Source organism: Rhamphochromis sp. 'chilingali', assembly GCF_963969265.1.
Source record: "Rhamphochromis sp. 'chilingali' genome assembly, chromosome: 6".
Classification (NCBI taxonomy): domain Eukaryota; kingdom Metazoa; phylum Chordata; class Actinopteri; order Cichliformes; family Cichlidae; genus Rhamphochromis; species Rhamphochromis sp. 'chilingali'.
The window spans coordinates 12024115-12049566 of NC_137933.1; the positions used below are offsets into that span (position 1 = coordinate 12024115).

General features: G+C 38.5%; 1 protein-coding gene across 6 annotated transcripts in view; it reads right to left on the reverse strand.

Moving 5' to 3' along the window:
* Positions 1-25452, reverse strand: part of csnk1g1 (casein kinase 1, gamma 1) — a 34058-nt gene that overhangs the window by 6640 nt on the left and 1966 nt on the right. The window contains exons 2-11 of one of the 6 annotated variants that reach the window (XM_080884170.1): positions 18553-18963; positions 18317-18357; positions 17353-17422; positions 8531-8679; positions 7226-7460; positions 7032-7117; positions 5066-5150; positions 4733-4881; positions 4545-4652; positions 3368-3478 (exon numbers count right to left, since the gene is read on the reverse strand). In XM_080884170.1, the coding sequence (XP_080740296.1) occupies positions 3368-3478; positions 4545-4652; positions 4733-4881; positions 5066-5150; positions 7032-7117; positions 7226-7460; positions 8531-8679; positions 17353-17422; positions 18317-18357; positions 18553-18736 (1218 nt within the window). In that variant the 5' untranslated portion in view covers positions 18737-18963. Of the gene's footprint in view, positions 1-3367; positions 3482-4544; positions 4653-4732; positions 4882-5065; positions 5151-7031; positions 7118-7225; positions 7461-8530; positions 8683-17352; positions 17423-18316; positions 18358-18552; positions 18964-25452 lie in introns of all 6 variants that reach the window. The other 5 variants (XM_080884169.1, XM_080884168.1, XM_080884167.1 and 2 more) reach the window with 5 other exon arrangements.

Genomic DNA, 25452 nt, shown 5'->3' on the forward strand with positions numbered 1-25452 from the left:
CAGGGCTGTAGCTTTCCATCAACAAACAAGCTGTGTCCCTACAGTATACAAGGGCAAGGTCTCACCAGTGACCACACCTGAAACTAAAGTAAAGACTTCACCAAACATGGGCAATTACAACTACATGTAGAAAACTCATTTTAATAGATTTGTATAGAACAGGGGAGGGCAACTGATTTTCCCCAAAGGGCCCATGAGAAACTGGGACTACTGAGAAGGGCTGCACTGGTAAGCTAACAAAGAAATAGTTAATATTGAGCAGAACTGAGTTCAGCTTATTGGTGCAGTCCTCAACAGTCTTTGTTTATCATGTGACCCCTTGGGAAAATCAATTGCCCACCCCTGGTATAAAGCGAAACTGCACCAACATCTTTCTGTTGCTTGTGGAATCCATTCAGCAAACCTATAGACTCATTACTTAAAAATAAAACTAAATGAGTAAAATGACTTCTTAAACATACATAAGAGGATTGGGGCCACTGAAGAAAAAAAAACCATTATTTTTATTATAAGTATTCGTGGGTGATGACTCTTCCACCCTTTTCGGAATTCTAAAAAGAATCAGAATTTTTACTTTTCAGCCTCAGAACTCTGGCGTTTTCTTTAGCTCTGTGAAGAACTAATCAGGATTCTGAGATGAAAGTCAAAATTCTTAGTTAATAAAAATAAAGCAGGAATTCTGGGGAGGAAAAAAACAAAAAAGTCACACCCCTTGTGACTGTAATCCTGCTCTGTAAAAAACCATGTTTAGATGAAGGACAAATCATAAAATCAAGATGCCAGTAGCAGCCATTTATTCTTGAACTTATGAGCCTGTAAAAAGAAGCAATGCTTTTATTTGTCACAAAAATGGGTTTGTGTGCGCCCACATGCACTCATGAGTACATATAGATCGTGAAAAGTGGAGTGAAGTGGATTTGTTGGCTTTTTGGACATATTTAGGAAAGCAAACATATCTTCTTTGATCTACCACAATGAAAATTCTCAATATTCCTGTCGAGGAGAAGTAAACACTTGGTTTCAAGCTAGTATTGCGATGTTAAGCATAAATAATAATTTCTTGTATGCATTCTTGAATGCAACTGTCCAGACATATTTCATATATGAAATGTGACTATTGTAGCCAATCTCATAACCCTCCATGTGTTCTTGCTCGGCCTTGGTGGATTTGCTGTGTGCTTACAATCATTACACTGTTAAAAGGTGACCTCCAGGATTAATAGTTCAATCGATTAGCTTTCTAGTCCCTGGGGAAGAAACCCCAAACCATATCTACCGACATGCTTCACACTGTGTGTGTGGGTCTTCTCCTGAAAAGCTCTTTGGTCTGTGCCAAACACATCTACTCCTACTGTCTTTGATTGGCCCAGGGCCTAGTAGGCACAAAAAGACACCTCATTCAGGCATCCTTTTTTCCCCAAATGTTTGAATTTATAAGAATCCTGACAGGAGAATATGCAAAGGATAGGACAGGACAGATAGGATAAGACAAACTAGCAGTGCAGATGGTGGGGTAGTAAAGTGTAGCCAGACTGTAAAAAATTAAATGTGACTGTACGTCTACTCACACATTTAATTTCATTTCACATCACGCACTTGTTGTGGACTCACTTTATCATGCGCAATCAGTCAGCAGTATTGCTCACACATGTGAGCCAAGGCACCATAGAGACGAGTAAAATCAAATCTCAACTTGAATTCCACTCAGTGTGTCTCTGTTTCCCAGAAAGGCACATCCCAGATGCCTGAACGAGTGTCTAATTACGAGCACACCTATTCAGTCTTTTTTTTTTTTTTTACCTTCACTGAACTGAGAGAGAATTCCTGAGCTGTATAATGACTTTTAAGGAAACATTTTGTGCTAAAAAAGATATTAACTTGGCTTCCTTTTGTTTTTTCATGATACAGGAAGAAAGAAAAAAAAAAGAAAAGAAAAAAAACACAACAGAAAGTCCCTGCCTGCCTCTTTAAAAGCCAAGCCTGTCTTGCTGATATGCTGACTTTTTTCCCCCCAACACAAAAAAAGAAAAGAATTGTGTTTATCTGTAAACTTCCAGGTTTACTTGCCCAAATATATGAAAAAAAGCCAACAACTTCCCCTTACACTTTCACCTGATTGAATATGTACGCATCAGTAGATCAGGATAATATACCTGATTGTGTACGAAATGTTGGAAAAAAGAACATTTAAAAAAATAAATAAATAAAAAATCTTTCTGTAACAGTGTAGCAGTTATCTTAAAGGAAATAAGTTGCGTTTGCATTAAAGGACAAGAGAGATTTCAGTCTTTAATGATCTATACTTAAACGAGTTAAATAACTGATTCTGATGTGTAATATAATAAAGCCTGAAAAAGCCAAGTCTGATGACCACTGCGTTGGTCACAGCACCCTTTTCTCCACACTGTGTTCACAGAGTGCCATGCTTCTACCAATGGCACTCCAGGGAATGATCTAGTTTCACAATATATGTATAAAAATGTTTACATTTCCAAACTATTTTTAAGTGAATGCCATTTAGTAAAAGGAATCCCCAGAAGCAAAACAAACCCTGTTGAAGACCGAGACAGTCTTTGGAATGGGCTAGGAGACAAAATTACTAAAATATGTTCCTTTAAGCATAAAGGCCTATAATGGTTTAGAAGCATGCAATTAGCTAGCTATGCCAGGTCGTTCTGCCATGCAGAAGGCTTCTTGATCTTGCAAAGAATGTCCAAGCATCATGAAGAGTTGTAGGACCGGAGATCAAAATGCCCCAAGAAGGGCTGCTGTTTATAAAGCTAAATCACACTTTCACCATCTGGGGTGGGTAGCACCAGATGACATGCATATGGTGGAGCAGAAAATTAACATTTCCCAGCCAGGGGCAAAAGGGTTGGAGGGGGGGAGGGGGGGGGGGGTATATGGTTGTAGATCTGTCTCACACATGAAGCTAAAACACTTAATAAATGCAATTCATGTCTGGCATAAAGCATTAGTAACTATATCAGTGTTTTGTGATTATTATGAGCTTTTAGATAATGAAGATGAATAAAAATGCCAGTTCAGTAGCAAAATTATTTGCAAAATAATATGAATTAAATGCTTGAGTACTTTGCTAAACACGAGTTTCCTAAGTATTCATAGTTGTTTAACTCGCAAATAAAATATTTGTCTCAAAATAAGACTAATCCCTTGAAAATATATCGTTTCCCCAAGCGGGGGGGGGGGGGAAACAAATTGTGTCACAAAAATGCCTTTGCGTCTTTCCCTTCCATTTACAAGCCATATTATGAGTGTATTTATCTTTGTTTGGATTATTTGAGACAGATCTGACTCCATGGAGATTGGGTGGGGGCTGCCGGTTGATCAGGTGAGGGGTGTATACCTGCACTGAGCCCCCGTGCCTGTCCGCTGTCAGGTGGGAGGTCAGATAGGAGGAGTTTGCTTGGCGTGCGGGCTGCACCTCCCATGCTCCTCGTCGATCTGAGGCTGCTGTCTGCTTAGGAATCGGGGGTGGCGTCGGTGATGTGAAGGGAAGTGGGTTTGAAAGTGCAATGGGAAGGGGAGGGGGGTGAAGGAAAGATGGATATATGGGTGTGCGAGGCAAGGTAACCATGCAAAGCAGCATGAGATATGGAGAAGAAAAAATAAATAAATGAACAAAATTGAAAAAAAAAAAAAAGTAAATCAAAATCATAGCAAGGCTTCAGCCATAAAACTGAATCAGAAACTAATGAGCCTGAAGCCTATTGGAGTTAAGCTCACAGGTCTCAAACTTTGGCCTCAATCTCATTACACCTGAATAACAAAAAAATAAGCATGAACCACTAACAAGTAACCTATTTAAATGCTCAGAGCTTTATAAAGCCAGCAATTTATTTTCCAGCTCATCTTCATACCAGCAATGAATTAAATTGGATTCAAAGCAAATGTGTTTACACACGCAAAACTGTAGATCAAATTCAACCAGACTAACTAACAGCTATTCAAGTCCTTCATTTGTAGCATAGACTGCGACAATTCAACCCTGGCTCTGAAATTTGCATTTAAAGCACCCAAATAGCATCGAAAAGCAGGTGCACTGACAACATGGGCACAAAACCCATATATACCCAAAAAAGTTCTCCCTAAGTGCCTCTATTCTACACTGTAGAATATGTGAATGATTACAAAGCTTTATTTCAGTCAGCCTTCATCTTTGTGGGCTGCTTTTAATTACCAGAATTTAGTTTCATTTAATTTATGGTCTTAAACACTTGCCAAAAGTTTATCTACAATATCTAAAGCGCACAGTAAATCCAAAAACACGAAGGCAAAGATGACTGGGATAAATTTGCCCTGATGCCTTAAAACTAATTTTCCAGCATTTAAATATACAGAGATGTTCAAAAGAATACTTGCATAGCACATCCTATTGTCACTGCATGCACATAAGCTTTGCTTGGCAAAGAGATCATCATACAGAGTAAAGGGAGTTTCAGGCTGTAATGCACCATGGGTCCATCCACTGGACCACAGCATGGCAAGAAGCAGTCTGGTCCCCATTGCTCAACCGGACGTACCTGGTTTCTGATTGGTGGGTGCTGTGAGGGTCGGTCTCTATGAGGATGGCTCTCTCTCGTGACTGCAGATGCTCCAGAGTCTATATGGACAGACCCCACCGGTGTGGGCTGAGGGGAATAACAATGAATTCAGCTCTGCAGTCAAACAGGTGAAATTACTGACATGTAAAATGTGATCCGTTACTCACAATCTGCCTGCCAACCCAGTCGTAGGTGTAGTCAAAGGTGTATCCTTTTCTCTCAAACAGTTCCGTGAACAAAGTCCTCAAATATTCATAGTCTGGCTTTTCAAAGAAGTCCAACCGCCTCACATATCGCAAGTAGGTGGCCATCTCCTCTGTATTACACAGAACCAACAAGAATGTTCTCACCTTTCATGAGGATAAATCCGTACAAATTGTGTAGTGGGACGACATTTAGATCATTTTATCTGAAAAATCACGTTACATCACAGCCAGTATTCACACTATCAAGGCTCACAAGCTGATCCAAAAGTGAGATTACAGCCATCAATAGCATACCTGGAAAGTTCTCACAGAGGACCTCGATGGGAGTGTTTCGTTTTGTGTCTCCAATCTTCTGGTATCGTTCTTTCAGTGTGTCAGCCTGAAAAAGATTCAAAGCAAAGTGTTTTTTCTTGTTTAATGTGTCTGAAGTAAACGCTCTCTCTGAAAAATCAACTGAGCTTCCATGACTGGAGACACAGCATGATACTACTGATCACTTTATTGCCATCAAGACCATTTAAGGCAGACCTTCCCAAAGTGTGGGGCCCGCCCCCTGAGGGGGGGCGCAGAGCCATTGCAGGGGGGGGCACGGTATGAAAAGCAGGGGGGAAAATGCTTGGACACTGCTAGCACGGGGCGCCCACACAAACGCAAAGCAGGAGATGAAGCATCGCTGAATATGTTTCCAAACCAACTTCATTCTGAGCCAAAGACTAGAAAATATGGTGAAGCATATCTTCCCTTTGGCTTCACCTGCACAAGTGCCAAGGTAGGTCCCCTGCAGAATTGCTTTTCCCTTCGTCGGGAGCACGCGCTGGGCTCTTCAAATCACGGACAAACAGTATCCCACATTCTTGATTTTTAGGTCACACACACACACACACTTGTTGTAATGACTAACTACTCCTGACATTTTGGACATGTTAGATTTTTATACAGTAAAGTTACAGCGGGATACAAATAACATCAGACTGATCCTGCCACGATTTGTTCCCTCGGTTCAAATCACGGACTAACAGTATCCCACAGTTGTTTATGTTTTTAAACCCATTTTGCACAGAGAGGCATTTTTTGAAAAATTGATTGACAGCAATGTTGAATATTATTACACAGGGAAAAAAACAACTACACGTAAAATAATCACACCGTTATGCCTTTGCCTTTGTAAATGGAGGGACAGTAACTGCGTGTGTATATGTAAGCGTGTAAAACCTGCAGATAGAGACAAAATACTGTTAATCTGACTATCTGCCATTCTGCAATTCATCTCATTTAAACAATAACGTGGCGCACAGCGTGATGTGAAAAAAGGCACAGACCTTTGACGTTGCGTGACCAACTCTGAGATTTTTAAAACTCCTTTTTTGTGTTTACGTGTGGACGAGGAATACAGTTTTCGGTGATTTGAAACGCCGTTTACATGTGGACGAAACAGCTGCGTTTTCAAAAATACCCGTGTAGGTGTGGACGCAGCGTAAAAGAGTTAGTAGTTTATTTTATTACTACCTGTAATTTTTAATTGTTTACTTAATGTTTGAGGTGTGAAATAAACCGCAATGGAGCAAAATAAGGGTGTGTGTGGTTGGAGGATGTGTTTGTGCGTGTGCGTGCATGCTTGCGGGGGGGCGGGGCATTTTTCTTGTAAAACAAAGGGGGGCCTAGCAAAAAAAGTTTGGGAACCACTGATTTGAGGTTTCTTGTTGCATGTTCAATCAAAGTAAGGAAATCTCAGAAAGCTGATTCTGTTCATCTGGACGTAGCGTTTTCAGTGGGAGAAACGTTTTGTCAAGTGATGAACAGAATCAACTTTCTGGGAGATTTTCAGGTGGTTAAGCAGAAAGGATTCAGAGTAGTAAGCAAAGAGGAATAGGAAGCTTACTGCTTCAATTAACAACCAACTGTACCACTCTGTACACATTAGCCTGAAGAAAAGCTTCTAAAGATTATGAATTTTGAACTGTGAGCACAAAATAACAGCTGGTTCATTTTCAACTGTAACCTTTGTTTAGTCTTTTTTTTTTTTAATATTCATTAAGAAAGCCTTAAATGTGCCAATGGAGAGATAAACACAATGAAAGCTGAAGTCTTCGGAAGTACATTTTCTCAGTCATATTGAACAGACTTTCAGCACATGCCGCAGCTACTGATGGGTAAATAATATAAATTACACAGCAACTCAGAGTGTGTTAGAATTTAAGGTTATACAATGACTAGAGTCCTGATGAAAGAATCTCGGAAACTGTCAATATACTTTACATACCTTTAGCCCTTGCCAAGGTAGACTCCCACGAAGAAAATACATGAACATGTGGCCCAGAGCCTCCAGGTCATCTCGCCGACTTTGCTCTGTATCAATAGATATAACATCTCACTGACACAATTCAACAACTATGTCCCAAAGCATCCGTTTTACAAACAGACGTCCCAGAACAACAACAATAAAATCATTCTTACCTTTGCCTAAGTGTGTATTGATGGACATATATCGCGCAGTACCAGTTAAGCTCTTGTGCTCCCGGTAGGGAATGTGTTTTTTGGTCTCGGGGTCGATGTACTCTTTGGCCAGGCCAAAGTCAATGATGTGAATGATGTGTTCCTTTTTATTTCCTTGCCGTCCAATGAGAAAGTTTTCGGGCTTTACATCTCTATAGATGAGATTTTTAGAGTGCACATACTCCATTCGTGAAATCTGGTGATGAAGAACACATCAGTCATGGTAAATGATTGGCCACTAAATCAGAGTCACAGTTATTGAAAATGGGTTTTTCTGCTGAACCAAGTTGACATTATTTTCTCAGTTATAATGAATTTCAGCATTATGGTTTATTTAAAAAAAAAAAAAAAAAAAAAAAAAAAAAAAAAAAGCACGACAACTTTTTAACACTTAAGGTTAACTTGTTGCACTTACAGTGGAATCACTGTCTTGTTTTAGGAAAAAAATTAAAGGTGAGCAACATAATAAATTCATAATGTGAGGTGGCTGCGATGCAGTCTTTAGGAAACCTCTGTGCTGAGCTTCTATGGAGGTCTTTACATTTTTTTCAGAGGATATCTATATTACAAGAGCACTGCAGTTTTTGTGCTGACAAAATGAAACGTCAGAAATTTTGATGTGCATAAGGCGCCTCAAAGACTGGGTTATTACACCCTCTGAGCTGCTCAGACTTTGCGCTTCACGACAGCTTCCAGTCTACCCAAATCTGCCCAGAAGAATGCATATACTAACAGATTGCTAATTTGCATACTAGGTAATAGGAGAGTCACTCTCCACAAGCTCCAAGAACCTCAGGTATTCAGGCAAGACTTGTAAAATCAGCTATATGGACAGTTTACTCAATAAGAATCATTTTGTACTGGGAATTCTGGAGCATACTATAAAATGTAAAGGCTTGGTGGATTAAGCCTCTGAAATATCCAGCCAGGATAGTTTTTGAAACAAGGGTTCATTCCTATAGTATGAAAATGGATTTTACTGAAAATATGTCATTAACTGGAAATGTAAATTGTGCTGAACTTGCCATGCAAATTGTTAAACTACAGTAAACATTTTATTTTTTGATTATGAACTTGTTAGTCTAACTCCAGCTACTATATTAAGCAGCAAATAGTTTTGTGCCATTTCTGCATATAGGCTGATGGTGATTTGAACCATTTCATAGAAATTTCACAGAGTTTTTATGTTCAATGTATTTGATTTCATCAGTCATAGTAAGTGAGTAGAAGTTTTTGTGATGGTGTCATACAAAGCTCCAAACCCACCAGCTGAATTGCTATCATTAACACGGTCTTCAGTGAAAAGGTCCGGTCGCACAGGTCAAAGAGGTCTTCTAGACTTGGGCCAAGCAGCTCCAGTACCATGGCATTGTACTTCCCACAGGGCCCAAAGTAAAACACCTGAGGCACACCTTCTGCTAAAATACGAGGAGGAAAGAAATAAAAATTACAAGGAGACACAAACCCAGTAGTTGCCTTTATATATGTTATTTATTTTAAAGTATCTAAAAGTAATCCAAGACAACTCTCAAAAGCTGGGGTACTAAACACGACATACAGAAAAAGCTCAGTGTTTTTCATTTGTATACAGTATTTAAAATCTGTTTATTATTCCCGTCTCCCTTGACTAATGACGTTTCCAACTTGGGTCCAAGGTCAACCATAAGAGGCCCTCAAATGGACCGATAGGAGGAGGAGCACTACGAGGTCGTTGAGGACAGAGCGCTGCTAGGTAAACATTAACCCTGAGGTGAAATACTGTGTCATTCTGCCTCTGCAAGCTGAAAACTAATCTTTTCTCTGGCTCATATCACAACCTCCCAACTGAATTATGATCTGTCTGCTCTACTCACTCTCACTGCTCAAAAATCCTGTCCATCTGTCAACCCGGCTCTTATTTTACCTCTTGCCACAGTGTAATTTAGTCTTGGGTGATCAGTCCGATGCCACTGGAACTTGCATAAAGGCTAGTGCTCTTTTAATTCTTTGTATGTGTAATCTGGGAATGAAAGCTCCTTCTAACAGTTAAACTTGGGGGGGGCAACATGTGCACTGATTTCCTCCTGCAGTTTTAATTTCAATTATAGGCACGTCACAGAATCTAAATATATATTCCATCTGCAGGATTTACAGTTATATGCACATGCAATCGTAATTGGTGGTAACATTTGTATTCTTTGTTGTTATCCTGACCACCGCCTGAACTTTAGTTTCAAAGAACAGGAAATCAGGTCAAACTGTTAACTGCCTTCAGGGAAGCATGACTCAAAGTTTGGCTGTGCTTACTTCTAGTCAGACTCCTATTAAAAAGGTCCTCTCAAGAAACTTCAAAGGGAGATCCAATCATAAGGACCTTGCTATAACACAATAATAAAGTTATACTCAGTCCTTGGACATACAGTATAATTGCAAAGTTAAAAAAAAAAAAAAAAAGATCCTAAAGTCAGTCTTTCAATCATCAATCATCTTTTGCATCAGACTTTGAAAGTAACCGTCTTCTTTCTTGTGTGTGTGTGTGTGTTGCAATGCAAGTATACATGTAGATTAGATACATATGTAGATTTAAAATGCATCCATCATTAAAACTCCTCTCATCCAAACAACCCCTAAGCAAATAGTTTTATAGTGAAATCTAACAAAGCTCTAATAGTCCCTTTAAACACAACACTGAAATGTAAATTTGCATCTCTCTTTCAATGGACAAGCTTGAATAGAAAAGAAAAGAAAAAGTTATGGACAGGATGTCAGTCCCCATTGTAATGGTTTGGTTTATTATTATTATTATTATTATTATTATTATTATTATTATTATTATTATTATTATTATTATTATTATTATATGCCATATGAAGGTGTGACGACACTGTTTGTTTTTCAAAATAATGGCAAAACAAACCGACAAAAAGCTAAATACAAATAATACTCCCAAATTTTGTGCACTGATGTATTTATATTAAACATGTTGCTGGAGACATTTGGCTTGCCAGCTGGGTAATGGGAAATGCACTGCAGTATGAAAGGTGGCATAAATGCTGTCAGCAAGCATATGGGCATGTAGGAGTCATGCTGCGCTCCATCCTGTGCTTCTGGACACCATTATGTAGTTCTGTGGGTTGCTAATTGTACCATAGGAATGAGTGGCTTGAAACCCTGTGTGCCTGTGGGAGGCCTAAAAATGTGTCAGATTGGAGATGTGCGGTAAATAAGTTGATAAACAGTTTAAAACAATATGGATCTAGCTTTTAACTAGCAATGGGGATGGTCAAACCACTGTTGTCTACAGCACAAAAGTCAAACAAACATTAAAGACTGAACCTTTTTGTCCACAACCACACACAGCAATTCCACAGGAAAACTCAAACGCTGTTGGAAGCTACCAATTTTGCAGGTACCACTTCTCTCTTTCAATTTTTGTAAACATAAAGATTGCAATGACTGCTCTGTGTGCTCACCTGGACTGTAAGAGTTTCTTCAGTATTTGCACAGAGCATAGACAAAGTCTGCATTTTCAACAAAGTGGACGGGATGCAAAAGTGACTGAATACGGAGAACAGCACTGAGGGATTGCCTTTATTAGAGCAATATTTTGAAGGAAATATGCACCTAAAACCTGCACAAATCTACACATTGCTCGTGAATGCATGATAAATGAAGACAGCTCATCCTAGCCAAGACACACTCCCCCATTTATTCACAGGTTGTGACACTGAAATCTGTATGTGCAATTTTTCAACCCAAAGTCAAGGATCAAGTCTTCCACAGGCCCAAAATGCCACATAACTGTCATTTCTTTGGTAGACATGCGTTGTGGACCAGATTGCACAACAAGAGTGCTGAAACGCATCACAGAAAGACTGTGTGTGAATGTGTGTGTGAATGGGTGGATGACTGGATATGTAAAGCGCTTTGGGGTCCTTAGGGACTAGTAAAGCGCTATATAAATACAGGCCATTTACCATTTGTAATCAGGTTAGAAGAAAATGAATATCTTACAGAAATTAATTTTGGATTAGTGTGTGACGCTTTCTCTGTGAAGATCGCATGTTCTCCTTATGCATGCGTGGGTTTCCTCCCACAGTCTAATATAACGCAGGTTTGGTGAATTCGTGACTCTAAATTGACTGTAGGCGTGAACTCCCTTTTCTCACTATGCTCTGTGTGTGTGTGTTTGTCAGTGTTGTGAGAGACTTTATTTGTCCAAGACTGTACTGCGCTACGCGTCAACCACTGTAAGCTAGGAGAGACTCCAGCCCGCCATAACAGGATAAGTAAATCAAAGACTGGTGGACAGATTTTTCCACTGTATATTACTAATGGGTGGGTTTTACTGAGAAAATTGTGAGCAGGCTCCTCGTGATGGTTCTACAGCAGCTCCACACCAAACTCCTGGAATACAGCCAGCTCCTGCCTGATGCAAGATTTTGCACATCGTGCAGATCCATCTTTGATTGGCTGCCTGCACTACTGATATAGCCTGCGATTGGTTGCTCAGCTCTACCCTCAAATCAACATCAAGCTGGCCCCTTTCAATTTCTAACAGACGTATTTGCTGGCTTGCTTCTGTTGTTCAGTGGCTGCTTTCCCTAAACCTGTGCAGATGGCTGTCAATGTGCTCCTTTGTTGGACCAATTATTTGACTACTGTGGCATTTTGTTACACATATTTGCATTTCACCTGTAAAAGCTCAACAACCAGCATATCGTTTTTGCTGTTTTATTAATTAATTTGAAATAAAATCTGAATTCTTTTAACGGTTTCGTGACATAAATATCATTGTTAACAAAAAACAAACAACAACAACACTAACATGCTTTTCCATATTTTCAGTCTACATACTGTTATAAATGGATGTGGACATATTTACCAATAATGCAGTATGAAATGCAAAGCAATAATGCAGAGCTAAGAGCAGAAAAAAATGGCCTTCTTGAGAGAGTTAACAGAGTTCAAGCATTACTCGCATATATGCGAGTAACAGAGTTCAAGCATTACTCGCATATATGCGAGTAACAGAGTTCAAGCATTACTCGCATATATGCGAGTAACAGAGTTCAAGCATTACTCGCATATATGCGAGTAACAGAGTTCAAGCATTACTCGCATATATGCGAGTAACAGAGTTCAAGCATTACTCGCATATATGCGAGTAATGCTTGAACTCTGTTAACTCTCTCAAGGCCATTTTTTTTTCTGCTCTTAGCTCTGTCTGATGTCATAAAGAGTAAAGAGCCAGATCTCTCAGGCACACAGAGAGGCAGCCAGTCATAAGAATGGAAAACAGGGAGGGTGGTCTTAAAGATGAAGGAACTAAAATGGTTTGTTTCAGTCAGAATGAAGTAACGGTCTGCACTCAGGTCCAGTACAAGATAAACAAGGGTAATTTTGAACTGAGAATTGTGCAAAGCCACTCTAGGAGTTTAAATGAGCATAATGAATCCCCTTGAAAATGCTGTGCTTCCTTTAAGTGACAAGAAATCAACATCTGTAATTATACAGCAACTATGGTGTTAAAAACAAACATTATACTCTATCATTCTATGCAAAAATAAAAGCTGCAGGAAAATCCTGTGGTTCTTTTCGATCTTTAAGTCTCCCTTTAAACACACTCAAGAACATTGGGCTCTTTAATTTCTAAAAGCACACAAAAACACCACTTTATGGTTTCTCTAATCCCTCATTTTCTCTAATTATTTTCACTCAAATCTAACTGTGTAATGAAAGAAGCTCAATTTTCTTCAACATATATCTATGATTTCCCCATAAGTGGACACACACACACACACACGATAAAACCTTTGGCCTTTTCTTTACATGTCGGTAACATCTATTAAACTGTGTCACCATTGGACATGTTTACTCGTTGTGCCCTGCAGTGCTTACAGAGATGGTGTAGTGTTTCATGACGAGGTCTGCCTGCCAATACCTTTAACAGCTCAATCTCCACCCACCCCTGAACAAACCCTCACGCTCTTAGAAACATTTTTGCCCTCCTCACAATGCTGTGTCATAATCTCACTGGCTTGTAAAACCAAAGCGATGATGCACCCCTGATTGCGATGGCAAATATTAACTGCAAGATGATGCTTGATTTTTAATTGAATCATCCTCATTAATATCCAGCGATAGTTGTTTATGCATCAGATAACAACACCTGACAGAGCAGCTGAGTCAAACCACATTAATTCATAAAGACCCCATCATGCAGACATTGTGATAACCACATTGGCTGAGAGGAATGTAGCACAGTACACAGCCAAGAAGAAATGAGGTCACGTTATCCCATCTGGAAGAAGAGGACAGAGGCAGGTTAGTACTAAGAGAGGCAGACCCACTCTCTAAATATTTAATGAGTTTCCGCACAGTTGGCCTTTTCCAGCCCTTGCCTTTGCAAAACAATAGCCATTATACTCCCTGTCGGGTTATCACATATGCATGTAGAGCTCCAAAAAAGCACATCAAAGATCACCCACGACACAAAAAAAAGGCTTTTATTTTCCATGACAAACTGTTACTGGGGTCATCCCTAAACACTGTAACATCCCTATGTTTTAAAGAGCACATTAGGTAACAAATTAAAACCAAACAAAAACAAAATGACCTCAAAAGCTCGTTTGGGTCAATATATCTGATATGTATCCATTATTATTGTACCCATTTTACCAAGACAACCGTGGATACTGTTTTAAAAAAAAAAGATTTTTCCATAGTTCCATTGTTTCTAGCCTTCACACCCATTTCCTTTAGTACCAACACTTAAAAAATGACTTAATTTCATTCTCTGTGGTGCTCATTTGATCCTGCCAACATTCTTGCTAGTGGTTGCTGTAACAGTGATGCGTCAGCAAATCCTGACTAATCTTTTATGACAAACCGAGAAGTTGTCAGTTATTGCTTTGCATTTCATTCTGAAAGCTAGATAATAAGATTTGTTGGGCATCTGGATAATCTGGAAAAATAAAAATGGCTGGCAGTGTGGGTACCATTAAAACTAAAATCACTGTTTCACACTACAAATCAAACGGTGCAAGGGACAAATTGTAGGCATTATGAGTGAATAACAATAATAATAATAATAATAATAATAATAATAATATTGTTGTGTTTTGGGCTGCGGGGTAATTGGGTTTTTTTTTAGTTCCTTGAAGTTTTTTTTAAGTCCATGACTAACTGGTCTAACTGGTTACAATAGGAGAACATTTACAACCTTAAGATTCACATTTCCCTATGAAACATCAAGACAGGCCAAAAAGCAAGTGCAAAGATTGAGACTTAGACTGGCCAGATTTTTGAAAGTACAGGTCTGAATGAATGTTATGCTGCTTTGCCAAATATGTAAATAACCAACTTATTGCTAAAAATTCACCATGTCAGCTTAATCAAACAATGCAAGCGTTTTCAGTTTTCAACTGCACAAGCTACTTAGAAAAAAGGAAAAAAAAAAAAAAAAACGAAATATATAAGACTTGATAATATATATAAATATATTAAAAAAATATAGCCTCAAAATTATATCATGATTAATGGTGTGATGGAGAAAGAATAAAATAGTGGAACAAGACAAAGATGAAGACTAGTTTGAGACCATTTCAAACAAAAGAAAAAGCTAAACTTCTTCTGATGCCAGTAAAAATATACTATACCAGTAAAACTAAGCCACTGTTGGACAATGAATTATTTGTTACTGTCCTTTTCAGTAAGTCACAGAGTTGTATGCAAAAAACTTTGTTCAGACAGCTGCACCATGTTCAGCTGAGCATGCTGCTGACTTGCATTTTGAACACTCAATGGTGGAAGACAAAGGGCTTCTGAATATAATTTCCACTTTCATTCCCAGGTACACAGTTACTTCAAGAACTTACTTCCTGAAAGTAAACTATGAAGAGGTCAAAAAACAAAAAAAACTGCCCTTTATGCTTGTTTCACACTTGAGCAGGAGTAGGGCAAAGGCAATTCGCAGGCAATTATGGACTGACAGTCCACCAGCACAGAGGGTTTGTTGTCATACAGCCAGTCTGTGGGCTACTCTTACTCATGCTGTTGATGGTCCATCAGCCAGCCACAGAGAAGAGCAAAGTTACAACATACAAAGAGCTTTAAAACAACGTATTTCTGATCTTTGATTTATTTTTTCCCCCAAGCTTCTCCCACTGTCACTCCATTCCCTATTTGAGCCAACTCGTCTGACGATTAGGTCAGTCAAATCCTGATTGATTAGGACATGCAGCAGAGATTTTGGAGGACTGCACTAGAATACGTTTGTGGTGGGTGTTAACCCCTAACTGACACTTCTGTGAGACCATAATTTAAGCTTGCAGGAGAATGAGCCTTGCACTCCCTAGCTTGAGCCTCGCTACAGAGGCGTATCGAGGGGTGATGTTTCACATTATTCGTAAGGATTGGTGAATAGAGACCCGCAGACTGATAACAATGCTTCTGACGAGAACACACGCTGCATATATTGGAGATTAGGGCTGTGTGATATGACCAAAATCTCATATCCCGATATAAGACATTTATCGTCCTGGCAACGATATAAATCACAAAAATGTAACATTTTATGTAAATTCTGTGAATCTCGGGCAACTTGCGTGAAGTGTTTCCAGCTGGGCGTCCTTTACATGGAGTCCAGTGTTTTAACCCATGCATGAAATGATACATTTTTAGACATAAGTTGCAACGGCCACCATTTTCTTTCAAAGTTTGAGTCTAAGGTTTATTTTTTAGCACCTGACGGCTCTTTTTTGCTTCTCATCCATAAACTCTCTTCAAAATAAAGAATCACGTGAAAGAGTATGCAAAGTCTCAACAGGATCTTGAGCTTTATTGTGAAAGGTTTATGTGGGAAAACAAACAAGCGGACAGCGGAGCCACGCGATGGTTTTACCGTCGTTGTTGCTAACAACACGCGCTTGTCGGTCCGTAGAGTGGTTATATTAAATATAATATATATATTATTATATTATATTAATTATATATAGCCGCTACAGTGACCATCAAAACAATGAAAAAAATATTGCCGTAAACAGTTTATTTTACGACACCATGAAACAAACGGTAGCGTCATAGGAAACGATAGACGTTTTTATACCGTCATCCGATATATATCGTTATATCGAACAGCCCTATTGGAGAATGGCTTGAGGACGGTCTTGTCAACTTCGACATTCCACCACAGAAAGAAAAAGCTGTTGTCCATGACAATGGTGCTAATGTTGTAGCAGCTGTAAAGATTTTGGTAGAAAAGCATGGACGGGCATCAGCAATTAGACGGCATTCACTGAGCTAAAGGATAAGCAGCTGCAAATGAGCACACCACAGCACATGCTTCAAGATGTAAGTATTCACTAGAATAGTAATTATCAGGTTACCCAGGCTTCTGGAACAAAGATGGCTTGTGACTACTGCACTGTCTGACCCAGCAGTGGTTCCACGAGGAAAACAACACTATCTTGATCTGAAGCCTAAACAGTAGAACCTGACTAATGAACTGAGCCAAGCCCTTGAGCCAGTTGAAAGGGCTACAGTAATCCTGAGTGGGAAACATTGTGTTACACTCTCTGTGCTTCAACAACTTGCCCAAAACCTGAAGACGTCCATATAGAGTTGAGTTTTGCGACTTCAGAAGCAAGGTTCGTTCAGGCTCATGTGCCTGAACTGATCACAGCAAAATACAAAAATTATTTTTCTGTTTCAACCTGAATCTCTAAACAAGTTCTTGCCACCTAATGAAGCATTATAGGTCCAAAGCACAGCACAGACTCTGGCACTCACTGCCAAAACAGAAGCAAAGCAGCCCAATGGAAGTGAAAATAGAAACCACCTTTCATAGTGAACTGCACCTCTGGCAATACTATTTTCACCCAAGGTCACTGTTCAACATGCTTTCTATGCACGTAGGCATTCATCCAGTCATATACACACTCCCGGAGATTAAAGTCAGCTTAATTTCAATATGTAACCTGAGAAGAGTAATCACTTGTTGTGGAAATGATGCAATCTTTAGGCCGATCTTCCAAAACAGTCAAATCACTATCATGAAGTCACATAAAACCACCAGACGGGAGTAGAAAACAAATCTGTGACCTTACCTGCAGTTCCAAGTGTTTTGTAGAACCGGTACTCTAAATGCAGCTGTGGTGCCCTCGACTTCACTGGTTCCTGAATGGTAAACACATCAGACCAGTGTTCAATAAATCGGACATAAACACTGGAATAAATGCAGTTTTAATGCTATGAATTTCACCTTGCAAATGTTTGTGTATGGGTCAATATTCAGAGCAACACTTCAACAAAACATCACATTTGAGCTAAAGAAAAATAGTTTGAATATACTTAAAAATATACCTAAAACAGTCACTTTGCTGTGCCCCCAAATTCTAAACTTTATTTCCAGTTAACTGTTCTGAACTTTCAAACTCAACACACTTTAAATTGAAACTTCTTTTTTTTTTTTTTTTTTTCCAGCTCAAGTGTCAGCACACCATACAATAGAGCGAGTAGCTAAAAGCCATTTGGTTGGTAAGCTTAATACGTTGATTCTGTAGCAAATTACAACTCTCTGGTGAGCAATAATAAGGGCATGAGTCAGGAGCCATGATTTCCAGTCCAGCAGCCGCTGGAGAGGCACGCCTAGCTGAGCATCTACACCTCACTCACATTTCTCCTCAAGAACAGTTACAACACTACGATTGCACCACTGCAAATTGCAGTCAAAATAGCCCATCTGAAAATCACTTTAATATCAACACCTAATACTGAACACGGAGGAAAGACTAACAGTAAGCATCTGTTTTATTCTGTTTTCAATGTGCTAATCATCTAGTTCAGATTCTCATTATCGCTGACTGTTATATTCAAGCAATTACAATAAAGCAAACCATGCTTTCAATGTTTTCTGTACCAACATTTCTGATCCTACTATTACTAATTTCCGTATTGGACCTTTTTCACATAATGAAGCGCTTTAAAAGTAATGACTTTAGCATTAAAATTGATTCTAAAAATCATCTGCAGATGTGAGAAGTCAAGCAATAAAAGCAAGAGTGCACTTACCAGTTTAATAGCTACATACTCATTTGTGTAGAGATTTTTTCCTGGAATAAGACAGGAGAGCAAAAGCATGGTTCAGATGTTTTAAAAATAAATTACACTATTTTAGAGAAAAGATAACTCTGTAATAGATTAGATGACATACTTCCAGCAACCTTTGCAGCATCCATGTCTGCTATGTCTGCTAGCAAATCATGTCCTGCATAAATATTTTAACATCTGATTGAGATTCAGCTTACCAAGCTTCAATTCGCCAAAGTTTCCACAACCGATCTTCTTGCCCACACGAAAATTTGGCCCCACCATGAGAACCCCAGAGGAGCTGGAGGAGCCAGATGGCCGCGACGGGTGTCCGCTGCGGCCTCCCTGGGACACTTTAGCGCTCCTTTGTCGGTCGCCATACTTGTCTCTTTGCTGATCCATGGTGAGAGCAGCACAGGTCAGCAGGAGCCTGGAGTGATGTACAAAAAGGCCTCCTGGGCCGGGCCCACCACAGCCACAGCCCTGGTCACTGGAGGTGCCTGGATGGTACAGTCACTCTCATGGGACAAAACTTGATGCAGCTGACCGACACTCCGACCTGTCCTCACCCTCACCTCTAAGAGATGTTAGGCCTCAACATTTGTCACAGGAAGGAGAAGGTGAAAGACCTGTAACAAACAACATATGGCAATACTTAAGATATTACCCTTTAATAAAGAACATTTTACCCTGATTAAACTCTTAAAAACCTCATTGCATCAAAAAGAATACAGATGATCACAGATTAAAATGAACCAGAAAATGAAACTCAAATGTTTAGGTGTTAGATATTAATTTTTTATGTTTTCTCTACTGCTATTATTAGATGAAAAATCTAAAAAAAAAAAAAAAAAAAAAAGAGAAAAAAAAAATCACACTTTACTTCATGGGGTTATAATACAAAAGGTTTTTTAATGACAAAATGAAAAATCCAGACTACATGTTAGGTCATAAAATTTCACTGATAGTGATTCCTCAACAACAACAACACATAATCTAACTTCCCCATAAGAGACCAGGTTTAACTCTCTTTGAAAGTCGTTTACAGGCTGTTAAAAAAGAGAAAAGGAAAAACAAACAAACAAAAAAAAAAACAACTGTGTTTACAAGTACACAGTGCTAAACAAGGACAAATGGCTCACTCTAACAGGCTGCTGGGTGAAGAGATAGTAATCAGGTCACAGTGGTCATAGAAAACACAGCAGGTAGTTTGAGCATCAACACAAAAACCTTAAGTCATAGTTTGTGTTTCTGAAGGCATCTCACTACCCACAGCTAAACCCCGCCAGACAAAGTCAGAGGAGAATATTATGTAAACAATTATATAAAGCCATGTTGGCTTGCAAGGGCACCGAAGCTCAATTTTATGGACACTGATCCGATTGTTTTGAGCACTCAGTAGAATCCTTTTTGGTTTTAACTTCTTTCCTTACATGATTACATTAAATTATGAGAATTCAGAAGAAAAAAAAGCAGTTAATATGCATTGAACAATTACTTATGGCATATGCTTTTTATCAACTGCAGGCCTCTTGGGAAAATCCTGTTAACCATTCTCAACAAATTATAACACTGCTGAAGCACGACAAAACGTTGCCTGTTAATTAGGCCGATTGACTATTCTGCTAATTATTTACTCAAAATACCTCTTCAATACTGAAAACAACTTTTCGTGTTTTGAAGAAAAACATCAGCTACTACTGTTTTCATGACAATGCTGTAATTCCTGAGCATGGAAAAACTGCTGCTGAAAGTATTTGTGTGTGGGCTTCTGGATGACTCACGCTCAGTGTTGCCTGCACAGATCTCAGCATCAAAGACAGCTAGTTTGCTCTCAAGGGCAACTGTGCAGTGTTACTATTACATAAAACCAGGAACGGCGCAACATAGCTATAAAACAAGCTTGCAGCAAGGCCCAATGGTGAGCAGCTTCCATTGTGCAAATAAGCATTTTTAGGTCTCACTAACCCAGCATGCACCAGGGTTTACACCAGCTAAGCTAATTCGAGCTACTTAGCTGTACCTCTCAACTGCATCTGTTATGTTGCTCACTTTTACAGTGTTTGTAATGAAATGATCTAACAGATAATACATTTTCCTTTACTGTTAACTGCACAAAATGTTTGTAACTCCAGTTTAGTTGAACTAAACTGTAGTATTTAATTTCTGTCTATAATTATCACTAATTCGCTGGTGTCTGTCAATCCATTTTGCATCCGCATATGGCCACTTCTGGCTCCATGAACAATAGTATTACAAAATGTTAACTAAATCCTAAGTATTTAAGTCAGGATTTCACAACAGTTGATGGGGGTAGGTCCATCTTTTATATACAGAGTGTGTGTTCACGCGAAAACAGCTGCACTTTACTACTTTACGTAAAATCACAGATAACTACAAAACTAGCCTGAGCTAAACTGACCTTTGACCATTCAAACCTTTTATACCAAGCTTCAATTACAGTAAGCTAAACTGTATTCAAGTATAGCATGCTGTCCAAGTAAGAGAGCCATATTTTCGCTTATTTTTAGTCAGTTTATATGAAGGTTTCAAAACTAAATTTCCAGAAAATATAACATCTACAAAAATTAACCACATAACAACATTTGAATTCAAAGACATGGGTGGCTATGTGAATAAATGGTAAATGGCCTGTATTTATATAGCACTTTACTAGTCCCTACGGACCCCAAAGCGCTTTACATATCCAGTCATCCACCCATTCACACACACATTCACACACTGGTGATACAATAATACACGTTACACTGATGAAACCAACTTGAGCTGATCTCATCAGTCTGTCAGTCAAGAGGACAGCGCTCTGTATGAAACTTTAACATAATTTGATCCTAACTGAGTAAGTTTGTTAGTTTTTTTTCTTTCCTTTTGTTTCATTTTTTTGGAGATAAAACATAAATGTGGTCTGTTTTATAAATGTATAATTTATTTTAGCCAGGTGCACTAGACTACCATAAATCATCTATGCTATAAACATGCCCTGGCATGCCTAACCTGAGGATTACCATGTAGAAACATCAAAGGCACAAAAATAATTCACGCTGCAAAAAAGACATTCAATCTTTAACAGCAAAGATGCACAGCACTAAATACTGTAATAATTAGCATTTAGTTTGGTTTATTAACTGTACTGCATGTGTTTTTCCTGATTAAAGGAAAAAATAGCTGAAGAGGAATAGGTCACATTATTACAAAGGTATCTCTTATGGGTCTAAAAGGACATACAAAATAAATCTTTTTATTACACTGGACACATTCAATCTGTGTAGATGAATTTTAGTCAATCCCTAATTAATAAAGACGAGAACAAATTTAGGGAATCTACTGGATTGTGGGATACTGTGGAGAATCAACCACTGTGAAGACCTGCGGTCTGAATAAACGGAGTCTTTAGTTGTGATGTAAGGATGGGAATCCCCTACCTTTATCCCGCTGGAGGCACAGTGTCTACTGATAAATGAAGCTATGTTTGAGGATACACACCTTCTGGCATCCTATAAAAGTAAATGTACTTCTTAGAAATAGATGAAAGGAAAGGAGTTTATAATATCAAATCCCAGATTACTGATTGAACTGTAGCAGTCAAAGATGTCATGTATTGAAAATAAACAAAAAAAGTATAGGTTGCTGGTGCTTCTTCAAATGTATTCTTCTAAATAAATACATAAATGAATGAATGAAAAAGAAATCTCCTGTCTACAATAGTTACTGTCTCGTGCCTCATGGTTCTTGGCAGAGATCAATAAAAGGAACAGATATTTTCAGACCTAGGTGACTAACAGACACCAGTCAAATCTGAAACACTCTTAATGAGAACTGATTCTTGTTTCCCAAACGCAACATTTCTGGCAAGATGAGAGAACTACTGAACTACAGTGTACATGTAATATTATGGATGTATATATTACATCCATAATAAACATACTACAGTTTCACAGTGGCTAGTAGAGATGGGCTACTGTATGTGAAGATCTGATATTGCTAACAATTAGCACTCAGTTGTTTGGTTAGCCGATGCGGGGCAGCCTGTGTGGGAAAGTCAGACCTTTTGTTACAGGTATTGATAAGCTTTTATTGGTAGCAGGGCCATTATCAATTCTGTTTACAGGTTAGGTTCTTCATCAATGACCTTGTTGATTCCTGATCTTTGCACAGTAAAAAGTAGGCCTAAAGGAGTTTTCAATGACAAAGCTACTGGGGGGTTTTTCGTTGCTTTTTAAAAATCTCTTAAGATGAAGAGAGAAGAACAAAACCAAGGTGTATAAAAGCTTCCCTGTCATGACTTTCACATCAGCATTTTGCTTCTCTATTTTAGCATAAATGTGTCTTGTTGCAATAGATTTTTTAAATGTAAGATATCATTCAAATAATAAATACTGGCGACTTGTCTAGGGTGTAGACCATAGGGTCTTGCCCTAAAGTAGCTAGCAAGCAAATAACCAAAAATCATTCACTCTACGTAGCTTTACCCCAACATCAACAGTCAGGCCTTGTGATCACACAAACGCAAAACTGGATAAGTAAACACAGAGGTTCCAAGTCTAATATGAAACACATTCTTTTAAAGTGGTATTGCTGAGTATGACCAATCAGAAACATTGATAATTCTAATGAAAAGAAGCAAATAATTTTACACAGGAAAATAAAATTCTATAATTAAAACAATAATAATTAAGAACTTAAACACATGGTTCTGGGCAGAGAACCATTTGAAAACAATACAACTATTGCCCCAAAGCAGGGGACCAAGTGCACATGAAAGGAGTAGTTTAACATTAAAGGCAATGTATGAACATGGGGGCGTTAAGCTTTGCTCTGAATTGAAAACATCTACGACATCAATAAATTTGGACTATCTGAAACCAGGAAGGAAACCTGGCAAAAATAAAGACTGTAAGTTATCACACTTATCAACATTAGATCTCTTTAATTATTATAGAAGAAGCAGTCGGATTACAATTGTTATTCCATTCAATTAATCTTTAGCCTCACTCTTTCATCTGCAGCCTTCATGGTGTTTAACAGTCTAAGAGCAATTCAAGAATAGTTATAATTCAAATGTAAGCTTAGTCTACATGAGAATTTAATATAAGGTTAATAAGTACAGATCGGTGTCCGGCATTAGGGTCATTAATTTAAGGCATACAGTACAAAATTATTTAAATGTTTTAGGCCTAAAAGAAAAAAAGCAGGTCACTCCTAAGAATCTATATTTCTTACTGAAGCGCTACTGAAGACAAAGACTTATCAAAAACCTTTCTATCTGCGCAAGGAGGTGGTCTGTGATATCATCAATTTGTGGTGACACCATGTTCTGGAGAACTGAGACTTCTTAGCTGTTAATCGCTTATCTCAAGTAAAAGATCAGGCTAGGAGGCAAACAGTGAAAAACCAGGGTAAACCCAAAAGCTGTATCACTAAGCCACTAATGTTGCATCATAGTACCGTCACCTGCCAGGTTGTTAGGCCCTGACTGATCCTGAGACCAAGGTAGGCGGCAGCCTTCAACACACAGGTTTAGCTCTAAAAACCCTGTAAGGTTTTCTTCCTGTAGCTGGAGCTGGTTAACAGGCGGCTCTCTTTCAGTAATTTCAGCTAGAGCTAAATTAGGGAGCATGAGCTTTTAGTCAGCAAACCACTGAAAAAAAGGAAGGGGGGTGCAATTGATTTGTAGCACAAAAGAGTAAAACAAAAACAGCTCCTTATCATAAATGAATGCAAAATAAGTAATCAATTACCCCAAATATTTTGTTCTCAGTTATTGGATGCTAAAAATACTTTTTTTTTATTATTTTATTTAAATCATTAAGCAAATTTAGGAACTCAGCATCCATCTTGAAACAAATCAGGTGGTTACTTTGAACCACCTACCTAATGAAATGAGCCTTAATTTCCATAGTTATTGAGATGGGGCATTCACATGTCTATAATCATAAGTAAAATCCTTAATAAAAACATAAACCCATACACTTGCAACATCTCTGTAGATAGCATGACGCACTGAGGCAATGTCACACTAATTCACATTATGGCGAGAGTAAGCCAAGAAAAGGAAAAACAGCACACTATGCTAAATATTTACTACCACAATGGATAGAGAGTTATACCTGACACCACACAGCTGAAACAGTCATGTAGTGGCCTGTCTTGCTGCTTGGGTACATGGATCATCCCAACACCCTGACTGACTGACTGACTTGATAAGCTTGGAGAAACACATTAACAGTGGACTCAATGTCCCTCTGGACCTAATGTACAACTTCTTTCGTAAACAGAATAGTGGCGAAAGGTCTAATGTAACATGTCAAAAGAAGCTCAAGATGTAGTCTGAACATCTGAGAGGACACTTGATGCTAATCATATGATATGAGTTCAACTACATATATTGAGAAAATTATGATTTTGATTGATCATCAATCAGTACTATTTTTTGACCAGATGGCCAAACTCCAGCGGATGCTATATTTAGTTTTATCCTGCACTAGAACAGATTAGCAGTAAATGCAGCCTCCCTCCTTATGAGGGTATTGACTTTGTCATGGCACAGCCTATGTTTTATGATGTGCTCATTTGCACAATGGCATTTCATTAGACTGCATTAAAGCTGTCAATATTGTAATTATTCTGCTCTAATTATTGGGTTCAATAAGAAAATTTAAAAAACCTCATAAATATTTTGGATTCTTAAACACCAATGTACAAATTAGATTTGCCACTTCCTTTTTAGCTGAAAATAAATAACTGCAGTCACTTTGTAACCACTAAACTAAATCTCAGGATGCGAGACTTACAAACGATCCATTTAATGTACTTAAACCTTTGCATATTTTGAATACTTAAATGCTACTCTGTTCAGGTAGGGCAGACTGTCTCCACAATGGGGATATCCTAAATCTTTACAACTCTGAATGACGCTCACTGTGCATGAAGAGGAAATGTGTCATATTACTGGAGATGCTTTCAGAGTTGAGTTGTTGTTGCTGATCTCACATATCTGTCACATCACTGATATTCTCTCAGCTGAAAATGTGCATCGAGGCATTTTATTTTCTAGTTCTAATCCAGAAATGATGAAGGAGGAATGTGGCATTTGCAGA